This window comes from Mustela lutreola, chromosome 3 (genome assembly GCF_030435805.1).
Source record: "Mustela lutreola isolate mMusLut2 chromosome 3, mMusLut2.pri, whole genome shotgun sequence".
Lineage (NCBI taxonomy): Eukaryota > Metazoa > Chordata > Mammalia > Carnivora > Mustelidae > Mustela > Mustela lutreola.
Window position 1 is genome coordinate 30,807,510 of NC_081292.1, and position 20,936 is coordinate 30,828,445.

At 36.4% G+C, this 20,936-nt stretch overlaps 1 protein-coding gene across 4 annotated transcripts in view; it reads left to right on the plus strand.

Moving 5' to 3' along the window:
* Positions 1-20,936, plus strand: part of ANGPT1 (angiopoietin 1) — a 252,183-nt gene that overhangs the window by 124,859 nt on the left and 106,388 nt on the right. For all 4 annotated transcript variants that reach the window (XM_059165779.1, XM_059165780.1, XM_059165781.1 and 1 more), the window contains one exon: positions 20,104-20,259. In XM_059165779.1, coding sequence (XP_059021762.1) covers positions 20,104-20,259 — 156 coding nt within the window. The remainder of the gene's footprint in view (positions 1-20,103; positions 20,260-20,936) is intronic.

Consider the following 20,936-nt stretch of genomic DNA (forward strand, 5'->3'; position numbering starts at 1 on the left):
TTTCAATTACAAAATCTTCATTCAGTTTATAATGATCCCTGTAATTCCAAAAGGCAGGATTTACTTGAGTAAACAAGTATCATTTAAAAAATTTGAATAACCAGAGAGTGGTAAGTTGGAAATCATTCATTCATCCTTTTGTGTAAATTAATGCAACGAGAAGTTATTGTGAGGAAAAGCAGACCTGGGTGAATACTGTAGTAGAAGGGGTTAGGAAGCTGGAAGATAGCATAAGAATCCTAGGCACCAGAGGGAGAGGTAAGAAGAATAATGGTACCCACTTTGTCTACTTTTCAAATTTCAGAGTAGCCGCACCATAAGCTACAAATAGTAACAAAACTCAACATATGTGAGTTTCAGTTCTTTTTTTCTAATTCAGCTTTAAATGGGACGTGCCAGTGATTTTTTTTTTTAATTTTTTATTTTTTATAAACATATATTTTTATCCCCAGGGGTACAGGTCTGTGAATCACCAGGTTTACACACTTCACAGCACTCACCAAATCACATACCCTCCCCAATGTCCATAATCCCACCCCCTTCTCCCAAACCCCCTCCCCCCGGCAACCCTCAGTTTGTTTTGTGAGATTAAGAGTCACTTATGGTTTGTCTCCCTCCCAATCCCATCTTGTTTCATTGATTCTTCTTCTACCCACTTAAGCCTCCATGTTGCATCACCACTTCCTCATATCAGGGAGATCATATGATAGTTGTCTTTCTCTGCTTGACTTATTTCGCTAAGCATGATACGCTCTAGCCAGTGATTTTTAAATAATCAGTGATTGAAAAGAATAAAGAGGATGCCAATTAATAGATTGGCTGACAATGTTATATTAACTTGGGATTTAGAAATCTCAGTGATTAATAAATTATATCACTAGCTTTTATTCTAGACTGTATAGTTTGCCTTTAAAACATAATAATGAACTATTTCCTACACCATTTGTGATTTAGTTTATTTACTTAATTTTTGCAATTTGAGTATCTTGTTACGTTTGGACTGCTTTTTTTGGTATTAAAAGTCTTATATAATGTAGGTACACAAAAATTCTGTTGAGATAGTATCCTACAAAGCTTAAGCTCTGTTGTATTAATTATTGTTGCTTAACAAATTAGGCCGAAATTTAGTAACTTAAAATATCAAACTTCTGGGGCACCTGGGTGGCTCAGTGGGTTAAGGCCTTTGCCTTCGGCTCAGGTCATGTCAGGGTCCTGGGATCAAGCCTCACATTGGACTCTCTGCTCAGCGGGGAGCCTGCTTCCTCCTCTCTCTCTGCCTGCCTCTCTGCCTACTTGTGATCTTTGTCCAAAAAATAAGTAAAAATCTTAAAAAAAAATATCAAACATTTATCATGTCATGTAGTTTCTGAGAATCAAGGATCTGGGGACATCTTAGCTGGGTGATTCTGGCTCTGGGTTCCTTGTGAGGGTATAGTCAAACTATTGGCTGGGCCCATGGTTTCCAAATACCTGACTACAGCTAGAGAATCCATTCCAAGGTCATTCATTTGGCTGTTAGTCAAAGTCTTCAGAGCCTCACCATGTGGCCCTTTGCATTAGACTGCTTATGTCTATGGCTTCCCCCAGAGTGATGAGAGAGAGAAAGTAAGAGAAGCAGTGGTGTCTTTTGTCGAAGTGACATATCTCTTCTGCTATATTCTTTTGGGAACCAGACAACTCCAGTAGAATGCAGGATGGGGACTGTGCAAGGATATGAATACCAGAAGGAGGGAATCATTGGACTGTTTTAGAGGCTGATTACCATGCTAAAGTGCCTTTAAATTCTGTAACCAGCTAGAATTCATCCTACTGGAGTGTCTAAATATAACCATACGCAGTAAGCTCTGCAATTGGTCACTTATAGTAATAACAGCGAGATTTGTTAGGAAAAAAAAAAAAAGGAACCCCTGTTCTAAGAAAATCTGTATTGAGTGTATGTTAGATACACACAATGATCTTAAAAACAAAATGGAACATGCATTAGGTTCTGCTATATATATATATATATATATATATATATATATATATGTACATATATATATGTACATATATATATATATATATATATATTTTTTTTTTTTTGCTGTACAGAAACAGCTTTTTGTGCCACTCTAGTCAGAATTCTTTGGCTTTTTGGTAGTATAAGAAGTATAATTCTGAGTATTATTTGGAAAGAATTGACTGCTAGTCTCTGCTCTCCCATTTCTTGGCTGCACAACCAGAGCCAAGTTCTCATTTCAGATGCCTCATCTGTGAAATAGCTATGACAACATTCATCTCTGATGGTTGCTTTGAGGTCTAAATGCTATGATGTGAGCAAACTACTCAGCACATTGCCTCATTCACAGTGGGAATATAATAAATAGTAATTATGAATATCGGCTATAACCCAGTGTTTATAAATTTAACATCATGATTTAGGTTGTGAACCAAAAACTTGGTTCGAATCAAATCTTCCTGTAGAAATGAAATAAAATACCCAAGTTTCAGAGGGTCAGTATCCTGGATTCATGAAACTTTTCTTTCTTATTTGAGTGCACATTCAAGCTTTGTGTGTGTGTGTGTGTGTGTGTGTGTGTACTGTATTTGTTTCTTGTCCAGATTAAAACTATTCCCCTTACTAGGGGTTACAGTTAAAAAAAAAAAAAAGAAAGAAAGAAAGAAAGAAAGAAAAGAAAACAAACAAACAAACAAAAACACACAGAGAGAGAAAATGGCATTATTCTAACCTCACTTTTTGTTTTCACCTGAGGAGAACTAATCTTACTCTGTTCTTGTGATTGTCTCTCTCCAAAATGTCTTGGAAACTGGAGTATTTTAATGCCTTTGTGTGAGAGAGTCTTTTCCTGTCTAGAATCCCATTTAAAGGGATGAAATCCCAAAGTGCACAGTGCCATGACCTTCCCGTGTTATATCATTAGACACGCCCCAGGCAAGGACAAAGCTCAGTGCTTCATGTCCAGTAGCACAGTGGTTTTCAGATGCATTAATGGTAAGTGACATGGGCAGCTCAGAAATCCCAGTGGACTGACTTGCCTGGAATCTTTTATATAGCAAGCATCCATAAGGACCTTTTTAGTTGTGTGATTAAATAAAGAAGTTCTAAGCCCCTGAGGTTTTTGAAATTCTAAACATTAATCTATCTAACAAGTTACTGCTTCTCATGGAGAAAAGAACCATTGACACTGTCAAATATGCCAAATGTCCAGTAGTGAAACATACAAGTAAATTTGTTTTTGTTGCTTTAATGGCATATTTTCTTTGCCTTAAATTTTTATTGAGAGTTATCATCAGTAACTTGAAATTCTTTGTCTTTATCAGTCAATTTCAGAAAACAAAACAGTATTGTTACTCTCCAGGTTCCCGTTATCCTAAGTAGTGTGATGAATACTTTTATAATGTGAATAATTTCATACTTTATCTGCTTTTAAGTCAGATGTTCAGCAAGTTACTGTGACTATAATGTTTAAAATGTTAAAGAAAAGAAGCTGTCTCTTTTTTTTCTCCCATTTTACAATCTTCCCCCAATCCCTCCCCCCTTTCCCACCACACACAGATTTTTATGAAGGATCTGGGAACTTAATTCACTGTAGTCTTTCACTTTATTCATTGTTGGCCTAGCAATTCATAGTCTAATCATCATCAAAATCATAATTATAGATATTTCTGGGTTATAATGGCTCAAGGAGAAAGTTTCTTCTGAAGCTTTGCAAGAACTAGCATGTGTTGTATAGGAGGTTACTCTATACCCGTGGCTATAAAGTATGGAAGAATTAGTGAATATATATAATAAATGGCTTTCTGACATTATATTAAAATACAATAAAATACCATTATTTGTTCCCAGACATTTTGTCCACCATTTAGTGCATAGATTCCCAAGAGTATAAAATAAGAAAGATACTTCACAGTTCTTTAAGAATGAAGGTTGGCTTGGGGAGGGTATGTGCTTTGGTGAGTGCTGTGAAGTGTGTAAACCTGGTGATTCACAAACCTGTACCCCTGAGGATAAAAATACATGTTTATAAAAAATAAAAAAAAATTAAAAAAAAAAGAATGAAGGTTGGCAAAACGCTAACATTAGGGAGGCAGTAGTATCAGGAATCGACAACATGGTGTTGTAAATCCTTTATCTTTATATGGCTATTGTTTACAAAGTATTTTCATTTTAACTTTACAAAATTTCTTTGACATAAGTAACATTACCTTTACTTTACAGATGGGGAAACCAAGGCTTAGAATAGTTAAGTGATTTCTTCATAGTCACAAAGTAAGAGGAAGCTAGGCTTTTAAGAATGGATCTCTTGTGATTTTTCTTTAGTCCTTAAACAATTCTGTGATGTCAGTATATTATTATTCCCATTTTCTTGATCCAGAAGCTGAAGCACAGAGAAGGAAGACAACTTGCTCAAAATCATACAGCTAGTCACTGGTCAGCCCCGAGCTGTAAGAGTCCATCCAATGCATTCTCTTTTTTTTTTCACTTTTCTCTGCTGCTTTTCATATGCTGCTTTTTATATGGCTCTAAATCTGCCTTTGGTAAAAGAAAAAATCTGATGGCTAATTTTAACTGTTAATTTTCTTCTTCTTGAATATATATGACAACAGAGAATTCACACTTCTTTTAATAGATTTCCAAACAGCTTCTCCCAGCCTGGCTCCAGATCAAAATACAAGTACCTGTCATTTGCATAGCATCTTGTAGATGGCCAAATGTTTTCACACACTTCATTTGATTGTTACAACAAACCTATGAGATATTTAGGATAGGTAGAATTAGCAGGATGATTTTTACTGATGGAGTAAGTAAAACTTTAAAGTTTAGATGGCTGATAAAGTGGGGAAAAAAAAAAAAACACCTCTCAATCTCCTGATGACATATTCTGAGAGCACTCCACAATGCTACTCTAAAGACAGCCGGGCATCCTGCAAGATTCTGCCCACCTATGGCTTCACCAAGATCTTTCTCCCACTTTGAAAGGGATCAAGTGGACCATAGCAAATCTTAACATTTGCACTAAGAGATTCTTGCAACTGGGATGATGGGCATGGAGTATGGTAGCACAATCGCAAGCTCTAGGTTCAGGCAAGGTGGGTGAGAATTCTGGCTCTGCACTGAGCTCTATTTAACTGCATTTTGAGGAAAATTATCTGTCCTCGCTAACTCTCCATTTTTTGTAATGAAAAAGTTGTAAGAAAGCAAATGTGTGATTTCCTGATACCGTGGTGACTTTTCAACAAACTCACCTGACTTCTTAAATGTAACATATCTCATGCTCTGGCATGAGAATCCTTGGCTTTAAGAAGTCAAGAATGTGAAAGCTGCAGGTGGAATCCTAGGATATATAAAGTTCGGGCTTCATGGTTCCCTAAAAATGATAATGTTGATATAATTTTAAGTAAAAAAGGTCATGATGAAATTGAATGCTAAAAGCAACCAGCCCTTTGTGGGAATGCATATCAGGACAGACAAGAAGCTGAGAAGTATGTGCTTTCTCTAAGTTATGTTTGTGCTCAGTCATGTTGAGTTAACTGAGAGGATCTACCAAACTCTTTAGTCCTTCTCTATGAGTGTATGGAACAAAATGTCATGGATTTCATAAACTTGGGGTATCTCCTTCATAATCTTTTGCAAGCTCTTTCTATTCTAATAGCTACCACATTATAATGATGTTATCTATTAATATACTTGGCTTTCTCACTAAGACAGGGACTATGTAAGAACTGTATCTTTTGCATCATTTTAGCTCCATGGCACAAACTGTGCTCATCCCATATAAGAAAATATATGTGTATATATTATATAAACATGCATAATTACACTCTCACATCTGTGTGTGTACCTGTATGTCTTTGTCATTATCTGATCTTCTGTTCTGTAATCTTACACTGACTTGATAAAACATAGAATTTTCAAGGGGCAACAATTACAGTCTATTATTTTATCACATATATGTGTATGTATATGTATTTATATATAGGTATGTATGTATTCATGTATTCCAATTCAATATTCTATATAAATATATATATCTGCAAAACTTATGTAAGTATATTTAGCTGTAAGTACAATGTTGGACAACCTAAATTTTTTTTAATTTTTTATAAACATATATTTTTATCCCCAGGGGTACAGGACAACCTAAATTTTTTGAGCAAAAATTATATCAGTTTAGCAGTTTCAATTTAGATATAGCTCAATGTGTTTTAACCTAGAGAACACTTACTTAGTAACCTAGAAAACACTTATTTCAAAAAGAAAAAAAAATGTTCGTTTGAAGATTATTGATAAAATGTTGTTGGTAAGCTTTTTTTTTTTACGTCATAATGTTAGAGTACACTCCATGAGAATAAGTTTTCAAAGTGAGTGTACAAACATGAGAATAAGGATTCACCTGACATTTATGTTGGTTTGAAAGGATGATAGTATAGTGAATAGGAGAACAAGAATAATACTAATCCATATGCCATATGATGATGCTATCTCTGTTTTGGTTGAGTAAATGAAAGAAAATACTTTTCAGCAAGGATAATTAATGAGGCTATAAATAACATATCATCATGAGCTAAGGAAAGAATAGGTCACCTTGTCATATAAAATAATTACTTTATGCTCAGTTTAGGAAGGCCTCCAAGGGCCCATTACATATTGACTTAATCATTCTGTTGATATTCCTAAGCATGATAGTGGTGAAAGTGATTTTTCATTGATTTTAAAAAGGGAAAACAAGTGAATGCAGAGTTTTTTTGCATGATTGGTTTTTGTTTGTTTTTAACCGTTGGAAAGTGATAGGCAAATGTTAGGTGCCTTCTTCCCTCTTCCCCCCGCCCCCAAACTGGTGGCAATGCCTTTGGGATCAAGACAGCTTACTTTAATAGTTAAAGGGCCGGGAGTTTCATCCATCCTGGCTGAAGGCTTGAAGCTGTACTTGAAATGATGGGTTAGCCAAACAAAATATTTCAGCTAGACAGATTTGGGCAGGAAATGGCCCTTTGGGAGCCTTGCACTAACAAGATGCTGAGGCAGACTTTAGTGGAAGGAGAGTGGACCTGTGAATCAGACCAAAGTTTTAATACCAGCTGTAGCGCTTGGGCTCTGTGACCCTGATCACATTATTTAATTTCTCAGCACTTCGACCATTTTATCGGTATGAAATGGTAATAATATCTATTCCAAAGGACAGCTGTGAGGAATTTAAGGAAAGTATATAAAGACCGTGGCTCATTGGCTGACACATAGGAAGCCTCAGTAGATAATGGCTATTATTAGAGGCTTTCCACCAAACTTTCCCCATCAGAAGAGACTCTTTGAGGCTGTTTCTGCTCTTTGTTTTCTCCTGTTTATTAGTTTTCTTTGGTTCTCATAAAGGCAGGCATAAAGGACAGGACTAGAGGAGATAAACCAGTGGAACCAAAGGGGCATAGTCTGTTTTCCAGGTTTGCTCTGACCACACCACTACTAAATTGCCAGGTGTTTCGAAGTTTCCCACAGACTGAATGCATTCTAAGCACATTTTTATCTTTCTCTCCTTCTTTTGTTGTTGTTGTTTTTTCCTGAATATAAAATTAAATTCTCATTCTTTTTAAACAAAGTGGAAAATATCAACTATTTCAAGAAGAAAATAAAATTCACCTGTATTCCCATCAGCCATAGATAGGCACTGTTCACAATTCAGTGTTTCTTTTCTTTTTCCAGTGCATACAAATGTGTTTGAATACATTTATCATAATTGAGAACGTATTAAATAAATATATCATTTTGTATACTGCTTACTATGTTGAGCAAGAAAGGTTTTTGTATTGTTTTGTTTTGTTTTTAAGCCATGAAAAGCTGGTTCTTTTTAGTCACTTTGTGCCGTAAAGTCTAGACTATACAGTCTCTACAATGGAAGCCTGCCTAGAAAGTTGGAAGGGCTGCCTTTATGATTGTGGTCATGGTTATTTTAAAATTTTAACATAGTAATTTATGTTTGAAAAGACTATAGAATTAATTTTTCGTTCTGGTAACTTGATTTCTTGTTTCTCTTTCTTTCTCAACCCCCTAATTGCTCTCTCTGGGAAATAACTATTTGTTAAAGATAAAAATTATTTGTACAAATTCTTGAAATATATTCTATAAATGGGACAAGATTCATCACACAGCTTTCCTTCCGCCCCTTAGAGAAGAAGTGCTAAGGGTTTACTGAGATGTTGAGAAACAATTTGCCTCTTCTTCGTACTCAGGGTAATAGGTCTAAATAGTTTGTACTCCTGTCTTCAGAGTAAGTCAGGCCTTGGGGTACAAGACTATTTTTATTATCAGTTAAAATTATGAAATCTTATTCAGTCCCATAATGCATAATAAGACTATACTGCTAATACACATCTCAGTCTCAAAAACCTAATGTTGATTAAAAAGTGAAAGAGTTGAAGGAGCCATACAATAAGGTAACATTTTTGTAAATCTTGCAAATATAATGAAAAATAAAATGACATGGTTTATTATTTTGTGTATATACCTATGTAGTATAAGTCCATATCAATTTCAGGATAATGACTAATTCTTGTGTGTATGTAGAAGGGGTACTTAGTTCATCTATGCAACATTTTATTTCTTATTAAAAAAAGAATTCAAAGCAAAGGTCAAAATGTGATATCTGCTAAATCTTAATGGGAGCTTAGTAATGTCTAGTATTTCTAAGATTCCAAGATTTTAGAATTTATTATAAATCAGATCAGCCTTTCTTCAGTTAGTGAAAAATAGAAGGTTTTGAGTGATCATTGCTTGTTGGGGTTGGGGATGAAATCAGGAAGAAAACTGTGAGGTGACCTACAGCTCTCCAAACTAGATCAGTCGGTCATTAAAAAGGCCTTTTACATGAGGCACCTGGGTGGCTCAGTGGGTTAAGCCTCTGCCTTCAGCTCAGGTCATGACTTCTGGGTCCTGGGATCGAACCCTGCATCGGGCTCTCTGCCAGGCGGGGAGCCTGCTTCCCCCTCTCCCTCTGCCTGCCTCTCTGCCTACTTGTGATCTCTCTCTCTCTCAAATAAATAAATAAAAAAATTTAAAAAGGGGCTTTTACAAAATTCCTCTGGCAGTACATGTGGTAATGAGAGCAGGTATTTTAATAGTTACTTATGCTTCATTTCATTCTCATGGTGTGCAGTTAATTCTAAGAGGGACTATTCACTGTAATGGTAATTTGGGCTCCCTTCCAATAGCACTGGAGATGTAACAAGCATCGCCAAGGCACCAATATGGTCTTTGTGAAAGAAGAAACAATGCCGAGTGTCTGTAGTCCTTTGATGAAAATGAAGAAAAAGAGGGATTTCATATCACTTCTAAAATGTTAGCAATCACTGTCCCTTTCTTAGACTTTGAATAACTGTCTTCATCCTCATAATCTTTCTAGTTCTTGGACCAAGGGTAATTTAAATAAGAACTACTTCAAATATTATTCAGGAAAAGTTAGACCTCACATAATACTTTGGAATGTTTATTATGCAATGACGTTGACAGCTTTATGCCTATACAAACTTACTGTATGTTCCATTGAGTAATCCCACATTGTAGGAGAAAACACCCATACACACACACACACACACACACACGCACATGCACATGCACACACACACACATATATAATTTAAGAAGAGAAGGAAGATGACTAGATCACTTTTATTTCAAGGGAAGAAGTAGGATGTATGGAAAGATAATAGCCTAAAAAGTCAGAATGTTGAACAGGTTAGATTTTAAGTGCAATACCTTGCAATTTCATATGAAATACCAGAGTAAAATGATAGCAGTTTTCTACCTTGTAGTGGGAATTCCTGAAAAATCTATGAATCTCTTAATTATTTAGGCTTTTATACTTATGTTTAAACTCATCTGCTAAGTATTTAAATTGCATGACCTGGCCTACAGTATTTTAATGCAGGAGTTTTTCCTTAAAGATGAATAACATAAGCTGCTTGTTTGCATCACTGTCATTTGTCATAGGAGAAAAAGAACAGAGTTTGCAGAAGATGTTTCTTAGTATTATCCTGTAGATAGTCTCTTATATTCATCAACCCCCCACAGTTACTGTCTGCTGGGGTGCTCACTAGTTCAAATATCAAAGCTTTCTTTTTTAAGTGAATCGGAATGTATTTTATGTAGCATACAAGGGGATAAATGTTATTCCAGATAAACTAGAAACTAAAACAAAACAAAACTACAACAACAACAAAACCACTCAATTAAAGGAAGATAAATGTTTACAATTTTCTGTTTCAAACAGTATCTTCTTTTTTTGTAAATTATCACTTTTGATTGGTATAAAAACAATGTGTATAAAGTTGCTTTGTGTTTCATCCATTTTCTCTATCATCTAAGTGTAAATTCAGAATTTAGGAAAAAAGTTTCTCAAATGTTAGACAGTATACTGTAGCTGTCCATGACTGTTAAACAGGTATTATCTATAGTGATTAAATTTGACATAAAATATAACTCATCCACAGAAAAGTAATGCATTGGTGATTTTAAATTGGACATTAATGAAATTAACTATAGTGAAATGAGCAGAACCTCAAGATATAATGAAGAATCTGACACACATATGTTGGGAGTAGAGGGATATATGTGTATGAGAGCACATGTGCACAAGTAAATACACACACATATACATACATATATGTGTTATTAAGTAGGTGAATTTATACTTAGTATATTTGAAAATATGGTAAAGTATGAAGAAATTATCTGCCTGAGCCTCCTAAATGAATTTCGTATTAAAATCTGAAGGTATGCTTTTGCTCTGTGTGGGGCCACAAAGGCATGATCTTGATTCTGACCAGAGAATTCTTCATTTCCTGAATAGCATATTCCGGGAGGTGGTCAGGACCATCATCTTGCCTAAGCCAGCATAGCTTCTTGCATGTTGTCATAGTCCTGCCTACTTCTTTATCCTCTAGCCTCCAGGTTTTTCAGGCTCCATTTTTGTGTGTTAAGGCAGACATAAGAAATGTATGCCCCCTCTGCCGTACTCATTTAGGACTGACTCTAGGAAGACCTCCTTGATTCCTGCATTTAGAGGTTTCATTTATTCCTTCACCATCCCCCACCAAACAGGCAGGTAGGCAAACATTTGTACCTTCATTCTAGCACTTGTAATATACTTGTATTATAGATAGTCTTAATAATCAGAATCAAGTTTTACTCATTCTTTTGCTTTCATTGTGTAGCGCAGTAATTAAAACATGGTTAGTTTTCAGTGTGTTTGCTGGATTTAACTTAATTTAAATAATTACCTATAACTAGATGACTGAAAAAAGAAGAAAGGTACAGTTAAGACAAAGTGGGTTATGTGGTCCAGTAAGTGAGAATATATGCCTTCAAACCTATCTACTTTTGCATCTTTACTTTGTTCCCGTTGACATTCAGAAAGGCATCATCAGTAATTGGTTATGTGATATTTTATTCTTTCAGAAACAAATGTAAGCTCACAATTGGAGTCTGTTAGTCATTGATTCATTGCATTGATTCATGCATTATTTGAATTTATTTAAATTTATGAAGAGCGGGGTGCCCAGATGGCTCAGTTTGTTAAGTGTCTGTGTCTGCCTTTGGCTCAGGTCATGATCTCAAGGTCCTGGGATCGAGCCCCATATCAGGCTCTCAGTTCAGCATGCAGTCTGCTTCTCCCTCTCCCTCTGTGAGCTCACTTTCTCATCCTTGCTGAAATAAATAAAATCTTTAAAAAATAAAATAAGATAAAATAAATTTACAAGAGGCACCTGGCTGGCTCAGGTAGTAGAGTATGCAGCTCCCGATTTTAGGGCGGTGAGTTCAAGCCCAATGTTGGGTATAGAACTCACCTTAAAAAAAAAAAAAAATGTAATATTACTCTAACTTATTTATTTACTTCGGGCCAGGTATTAAGTGATACCAGGAAGAATAGTTGTTTGCCTTCAAGGAGCTTGTAGTGTACTGAAAACGATGGTGTTATTAAAAAAAAAAAAAAAAAAAAAAAAAAAGAAGGCATAGGATGCTCTAGAAGTACAAAGGAAGAGGGCATGTGGGTGACTCAGTCAGTTAAGCTTCAGACTCTTGATTTTGGCTCAGGTCATGATCTTGGGGTTGTGAAATCAAGCCCCACAATGGGAGTCTTCTTGGGATTCTCTCCCTCCCACTCCCTTTACCCCTCTGTACTTCATTGTCTCTCTCTAAAATAAATAAATAAATATTCAAAAGGAAGAAGAAGAAAAGAAAGATATTATAGAGAGGGGAGTCATGAAAAGTTTCCTTTAGGAGGAAGAACTTGAACTTAGTTTTGGAAAACAGGACCTAGCCAATGAAAAGATAGATAGAAAAGAAACATTCCAATCGGAGCAAAGCCTTGTGCATTTTTTATTAAAAAAATAATGTGTATTTAGAAAAATAATTCGGTATGACTGGAGCGTAAATTACAAGTAGGGAAAAGGATGCCAGATACAGCTCATAAAGATTCTTTTATGCTGATTAAGGAGTCATGACTTTATCTGAAGGTACTGGAAGCCACTGAAAGTCAAATTTAAGCAGTAGTGTGACGAGGACAAATTTATGTTTTAGATAGACCCTCTGGTTATGCCATGGATGATGGACTGGAGGATGTCTGGAGTCAGGAGAGCAGTTATAGGGCCAAAACAAATCCAGGAGAAAAATGGCAAAATCTGAGCTAAGTCAGTGCCCATGAGAATAAAGAGATGTGGTAGGGGTAAAGGGAAGCAGGGAGAGGGATGGACCTAGGCACTCTTCAGGAGACAGAAGCAACAGTCTGGGGCTGACTGAATGTTGAAAACAAAGGCAAAGAATAAAAAGGTGACTCCCTGTGGCTTGGATGAATGGGTCGGTGATAGTGGTGTCATTCATTAATATAAGAAACATAAGGAGAAAGCCAGGACATGTTGGTGAAAGACAAGAAATATATTTTGGACAGAATGGTGTCTGGGAATTAAGGAAACCAGAAATTCTAGCTTGCTTTGGAAACTTGATCTAAGGCTTTTATATAGTGTTCCTGTGCATTTTTTTCCTAATTGCCTTTAAAGATATGTATTATATATGTTATAGACATAAATATATACATCCATATTTCAATTTTCTATAATAAATTAAAATCTTTCATACTCTAATACTTTAAAAGAGAATTTTTAAATCAAGTAATTTGAGAGCTTCAAGCATTAAAAATAATCTAATCCAGACCTTCATTTCATAGGTCAAGATCTGAAACCCAAATTGTTTAAGTAACTTGCCCAAGTTTGTTGAATAAATCAGAATAGTACCTGGATTAAAATTCAGATAACCTGACTCCTGCCTGACTGTGCTTTTTATATACCATCTCCCTTTAAAAACACGTAAAGCAGGGAAAAACATATAAGGGGAAAAATTAAGCAGATACTTATATTTTAAAATTTCATGACTCTGAATTTTTTTTGGTTGTCAGGTGAGAATAAGTGAAGGTTAATATAAAAGAGAGCTTCCAGGATAATAGGGTATATTTTGGCATAGGAAACATCTCATTCATTTAGGTGGAGAGAGAATGACTTTCCTGGGTCTTGACCCAACTCTGGGTTGTATATGTGACAGACCACTTTCAATAGCCACAAAAATGTGGTCTTAAAAGAATCAAAACCAAGAAAAATTATTGCAGGATTTGTTCATGGAGGATATTCTGGCAGGCCCTTGATAGCTTAGCTTCTCTCTGTGCCTCAGTGGGGGTATTGCTATTAGTCTTTTGGAGGTGATATCATAAAGTCCCACTCACCTTATTGTCAATAGCTGAGAGCTTCTCCCTATCAAACAGAAATAATATTTACAGGAAGAAACGTAGTCAGAGGTAAACGAGTATTTACCAATGTTGTTGATTCATCTAGGGATGCCTGGGTGGCACAGTTGTTAAGCGTCTGCCTGCAGCTCAGGTCATTTTCCTGGAGTCCTGGGATCAAGCCCTGTATCAGGCTCTCTGCTCAGCAGGAAGCCTTCTTCTCCCTCCCCCACTCCCCCTGCTTGTGTTCCCTCTCTCACTGTGTCTCTCTCTGTCAAATAAATGAATAAAATCTAAAAAAAAAAAAAAAATTTATCTCTACATATCTATATCTTGCAAGACTCAACTCTTTGTACACATTATATACACCAGACTTAATACATACGATGCATTTATCATATATTTGCTAGGACTAAATTGACATGGTGCATGGTTAATAAGCCTGAACTAATTTTAGAATCTGGCTCTGGTTTTTGCCACTTGTGTGGCAATGCATAGAAAGAATAAAATCAGGGGGATGCTTAGGCTCTGTGACTGAGGAACAGCTAGCTGGTGGACATCAGTGCTGGGAGGGAAGATAGAGTGCAGAAAGCCGAGTCAACACCCCAAAAACTGATGGAGCATGAATTGGTATTATCAAAAGGGCACCTCAAACCAGGAGTCCGGAGAAATGAAGCAAACAGCAGGAAGCAAGGAATAAGGAAATGTGGGGTGGGCCAACAACACTGGCAACCATTGTTGCTGGCTCAGCTTGATGATGTAAGTCTGAGTTTCCCACACACTGAGTGAACACAGCCTGACATCTGACATCAATTAGTTGTTTCACCTTGCTTTCTAGAACCTCTCTGAATCTCAGTCACCACATCTATAAAATGAGATTTTGGGAGCCCATAATTTTTAATGTCTCTTCTAGCTTGCTTAGTCTAATGGTTTTCTTTCTTCCATAAATAGTAAGTGCTCCTTCAGATACCAAAAGGAGAAATGGGATTCATGTCATGCGTATCAGTACAGAAACTATTTCAAATGTCAGCTAAATAGATCTGTTGTCTAAAAAGACAATTTTAGTTTGCCATTTGGTAAAAGAAACAGTATACTGGGAGATCTAATAATAGAAATTCTTGCAAATAGTTTATTTGGCCTAAGCCATCTTTTTATAAAACCATAAACCTAGAGGTAGTTGTATTTTCAGTATTGCCACTGATTTATGAAACAAGGATATTAGATAAAACTATCAACATTTAAGGCATTTTTTGCATTGTTTTACCTTTTTATTGCTTTCCCATATTTACCCTTTTACTTTATTTCACGGTTGTTTTGCCATAACTGAGTAGTACCATATGCACCAACATTCAATAAGAGTCCACTTAATCTACAACATATTTTAAGTGAACAATGCCTTTGTCAATTTTTATAGAGCTTAAAATTTTTTTTTTCTTAAGAATTACATGGAGAAATTCTATTCTTTGTGCTTTAAGATATGCTCTTGTTTAAGAGAGGCCTTGAAGTGAAATGATAAAGAATGAATTTCATATGCAAGACATGTCATAGTATCACACAGGTTTTGGTTCTCATGAATTCGAAGCAGCAAGAATCTTGAAGGCCCAGTAAGAAAGCTCTCTCAAAACTGTTGTCTCATCTTGGAAAGTCATAGTACTCATTGGGCAAAAGACATGGGCAAATGATTTGTGAGTGAACTGCAAATGACTGATAATCTTGACTTCTTAAAAATATTTTTTCTCTACTTAATAATGCAGCTTGTCACACAGTTGACTATATATGTGCTTTCTTACATGAACATTTCCCAGGACCTTATAGCCATCAATCTGTATGAAAATGATTAAATTTAAAAAATGAAAAATTATCTATCTTTAAACAAGTTTCTCCTCATCTTTTCTGTAGCCTTCACTTTATGTATTTACTGCATGAATATTATGTGTTACCAGTATTTGTCTATGACATTAGTGGTGGTGTGCTTGTGCTTGATGACTGTCTTTAGAATGGAGCACAACCTGCAGGGTCTCCTAGCCTCTTTCAAAGCAACATACCAGCTCTTTCACCCACTCCTGTGTGATGGTAGATAATTTACACTAACTTCCTGTTTCCTTATCAGCGAAATGAGGAAGCAGTACAGTGCCTAGACTGTTAAAAAGAAGATACTTAACCTTAGTAGAGGCTTAGTGTGTTCTTGTTGTTATTTTCTTTGTTATTATTTTAGAATAGCTTGCAAGAAATAGAATGGGTAGAAGAAAACAAATATGTTATAAATCTCATACTAAGCAAAAAAGGTAGGAATTGATGAAAGAACTTTTAATGGCCCACTGCATTAAAAGTGATAGCAAAGTGAACTTTCCACATAACTGGCCCTAGAACCTCTTACCTCCCTTCAAATTAACTTGGCATCCAGTATGATGAAGCAGAATAAAGTAATCACTCTCCAATGATGCATGTTTTTCTCGAAGAAGTGCATAAGTTAGTTCTCAGTGAACTGGCTAAAAAGGAAATCACTCCTTCATTAATCAATCAACCAACCAGTCCATAACAGAGCAGTTCTCCTAAATCTGAAGCTAGTGGAAGGAACATCAGAAGGTAGTGTTGAGTCCTTTCTTTCATCTCTATTAAGTCACCTGAGGCCTCTGAGCACCATCTCTTAAATACATCAGAAAATAGAGCCAATACTCCCCATGTAGGGTTGGTGTTTGTATCCAGTCAATGTGTATGAAAGCTTTTTTAAACACTGAATCACTACAAATTTAACATTATTTCTTTGCTTTAAACATCATTAATTGTTCATTATCTCATTTCAGCTGGCATCCTCCCTTCTCTTGCTGGTATTTTGGCCAGTTTATCTAGAGTCAGACACTGAGAGTGGCAGAACAGTCAAATTATTTGATGCTTCCCGTTGGGAGGCTCTTGCTTTGTAATCTCTCAGGTCTGCACCTTAGAGGCTTCTAAAATATTAAAACTTGAAGTAGCCATCATATTTTGCAAACAAAATTTTAAAACCAGTAGGGAATATATGAGGACAATTGAATTTGTTACAAATTTTTCCTGAACCTGGCTGATAGGACACATCAAGATGTATTTCACAGTTCCACATCTACAGAGGAATGTTTAGAGATAAGATGAAAGTAGCCCTCCTTATTAATCACACATTGTATATTGACTTCTGCCTCCCTCCTCAGCCTTTAAATCAACTACATCTGGTTTTTGCTCCTTAACTGTGCCATTATCTTTTGCATTAAAAGGCAGTTACTCCTAGAGAGAGCAGCCCCACTTGATTAAAAAATAATTGACTGGAGTTATATACATGTTACTAATCATGGCAGCCCAAATAAGAATTTTAGTATAGGTTGGAGACCTACTATATTTCTACAGCAGGGTTAGCAGAATTGGGAGGATCTTTGTGATGAATGCCTATGTAAAGCAGTTATGTTGCTTTGCTGGTGTTAACTTTTAAAGTTAAGAAAAGCCATAATAATACAGAATAAATAGATAGGAATGGACAAAGATAGGATCAGAAAGCAGCTGAGCCTTGATGTACTAACTCTTTGCCAGAAGGTGTCTTCCTTTATGGAGACTGAAATGATTATATTATACCCAGAGCAAGCTAAGCTCTGAGAAATAACTCCCAGTAACCAGCTGCATAAGAAATTGATGTAGGGTGCCTGGCTGGTTCAGCTGGTCAAGCATGCATCTTTTGATTTTTGGGTTATGAGTTCAAGCCTCACATTGGGCATAGAGCCTACTTTTAAAAAAATAACGTTTAAATATCAAGTAGATCTGTATTGGAGCTCCCTGATTAGTGAATTCTCTCTCACTAGACGAATCTACGTGGGAAACCAGGTTGTTATTTGAACTTTCTTGGTAAGCAGTGAATGTGACATTGAATAAATATAGTGTTCTAAATCAATGCTACTCAATGAAATTGTTGTCATTTTGCAAACAAGGTAAGAAGTTTTCTCCAGAATGTAAATTAAAGCATTAGAGCATGACTTTCTTCACTGACAGAGTCTTGCTACTACACACACACACACACACACACACACACACTATATTTGTAGTAGTGCTTAGTGACAAAGGTAATTTGCATTCTACTACAGTTTCTTCATTTCGTGACAGACTGTTGAAAAACAGGTCTCATATAGACAGTTATTCTGTGGACCACACTTTGAGAAGCATTGGTCTTTGCCTAAATCAGAATTGTACTGGGAAGCTTTTAAAAATAAAGTTGTCCAGTATATACCCTTGAAAATTCCGATTCAGAGTTCCAGTGTGTTGCACATTCATCTGCATTTTTAAAATGCTTCTCATGAGGTTTTGATAAATATACAAGGTTGAGGCTCTACATAGTAAAATCACAGAGTAATTAAATAGTGTTAAATTGAAAAGGTTAGAGATTGAGAATGTGGGTTTTGGCATTGGGGGTACTTACTGTTTCTCTTGGGCAAATTGCTGTGGATTTTCTAGGCCTCAATAGTCTCACTTTTAAAGCAGCTATAGCAATACCCACCACATAAACTTGTAAAGGTTAAGTACTCTTATAAAAAGAAAGCACTTAGTTCAGTGCCAACCACACAATTAATGAGTGCCAGTTGTATACATCTCCATGATGGAGATTCTCCTCCCACTTTTAAGAATATACCCTTTTATAACTCCCCCCTCAAAAGTCAAAGGATGTTATGAGAGAAGGGGAAATATGATGCAGAATCCAAAACAACAGATGTCTGATGCTCTGGCCTACCTTCCTTTCCATTACCTTTCTATTATTTTTTAAATGTTTTGTCAAGATAATTTCTAGATATTTATTCTAACCTGTGTTATATTTGTTTTATAACAGATGTTTGTAGGTTGATTTTTCCCCCTCTCTTCTAATTTCAGAATAAAGAATGAAGGGGAGTTACTTGATATTACCAAGGACATAGTCAGAATTTATTAATAACAGTATGAGTTTGATTCTAACCTCTCATTTTCTTTCACTTGGGGCAGACTTATGTTTGATAAATAGAAATAAGCAAGAGATGGTGTTAGAAAGTGAGCTGCCAAGGTTTCACAAAGGGGAATTTAGCTTTAGACTGTATTTATTACATGACAATAATGTTACTATGGATTATAAAATAGTGGATGTATTATGGTCCACTAAATCAGTAAAAATCACGTAGCTGTTAACGATTTGGAACCCGGTTTGTGGAGCACAACTTGGCAGAGCTATCAAGTGGTTGAGAGTGTTGGTATGAAAGTTAAGGACTTTAGTACTCAAATCCAAGTCTGGCTGTTTTTGTGGTGTGTGGCCTTGGACCTGACTTCTCTGGGAAGCAGTTTCCCCATATGTGTAATTGGGTAATAAAATGTAGTCACCACAGGGTGGTGGGGGAGAAGTAAGTGCACCGACAGGGAGTTGTGGGCTTCTTCTGTATTTTTCAAGCAGTGCTTATGCTCGGCTTTACTCTCTGCAGTGCCTAGCACCCTCCCTTCCAGTAAGTCACTTAATAATTCTTCCTGGCCCCCATGGTACAATTTATTTTACAACCATAGTATTCTCCAAGATGGCACCATAGAGGACGAAATGTTACCCAAGGCGGGGAGCGCAAATGCTGCTTTATGGGTTATACATTCATTGCCTTTTTATTTTATTTTATTTTATTTTATTTTATTTTATTTAAATAAATCAAAGGAGCACTGAGAATGGTTTTCGCTGCCTCTGCAGCTCATTCCGTATACTGTTGTCTGAACTTTACTAAAAGCTTGTGTTTTGGGCATCTGTCTTCCTCCTACTCCTTGTGTAATTATCTAACCCAGCATGCTCTTTTCATTACAGAAATGAAAGTGGGAGACTGAGTTTTTTTCAGAGATTAGTGGGCAATATGGTATAATGAAAAGACCAGAGAACCAAGATAGAGATTTAAAGGATCATACGAACACTGCTGCATTCTTGCTGGGTGACTGTGGGCTCATCATTGACCTTTGTCTGATTCTGTTTCCTCAGCTACAAATAAAAACAAACAAACAAACAAACAATAAACCCACAAAAACCAATGAGGCCATCAGTGCCTAACTCACAGCTTTTTGTGAGGGTTGAAGGAGTTGTAGAAAATAAGAAAGCACTACCCAAGTACAAATACTTGTTACGATTGTGATGATTATATGCATGTATTGGTATATTAGGAGTTTACTAGCAACTGGGTTCCTGTGTGCTCTGCTCCCATTTCCCCAGCTCCCAGAAATTCAGAGGATCCCTGCCAGATGGCTGATTTGCCAGCTGTGTCTTGTTTTGTCATTGTAAATATTCCACGCTCCGAGAGACTTTGCTTATGATGTAGTATGTTTTGTCCTTTATCTCCTGCAGATTGAGAACTACATTGTGGAAAATATGAAGTCGGAGATGGCCCAGATACAGCAGAATGCAGTTCAGAACCACACGGCCACCATGCTCGAGATAGGAACCAGCCTCCTCTCTCAAACCGCAGAGCAGACCAGAAAGCTGACAGATGTTGAGACCCAGGTACACCCCTGGGCCAGAGTCGACAAACTCTTCACTAAGAAAATTTTTTTCCCTTTTAGCTTACTCCATAAACACAGAGCACATTTCACTACCGAGACTGGGGAAACATATACATTTTTGTTTATTGGTAATAACAACAGTGACTGCCTGACACGCTGTGCATGTTTCTTTTGATTTAACAAGGGTTGGTGTATTTAGCTTTGCATGTGTTTGCAAAAACAGGACTGGCAAAGGGCTTAATCAGCATTGAAATTTAAATAAACACTGCAGCTACCAACTGTGATATGATATGTGTCAAACAGAATAGCCATTTGGGTCAAATTGGTGCCTTTGATGTGCATTTCTGATGTGTCCTGCTTCGTCTCTGGTAATGCACCAGCCACCAGGGCACCTGCAGAGGTTTGGTGCCAACAGTAGACAGGCAGGAAAACAAAGTGAACTGATCAGCAATGTGTAGATTTTTTAATTTAGCATGATTTTATAATGAGGAGTCAATTACAACTCTCCACATAATATCTGTATCATCCTACCATGGACAATGACAGACTTTTTTTTAATGTACAGTCATACTTATTTCAGTACAAATCAGTAAAATGCCCCTTAATCATCAGTCACAAACCCACTATTACAGTTGAGTGAAAATATTTTTGGTGATTTGAAGATGATCTCTTGGTCTA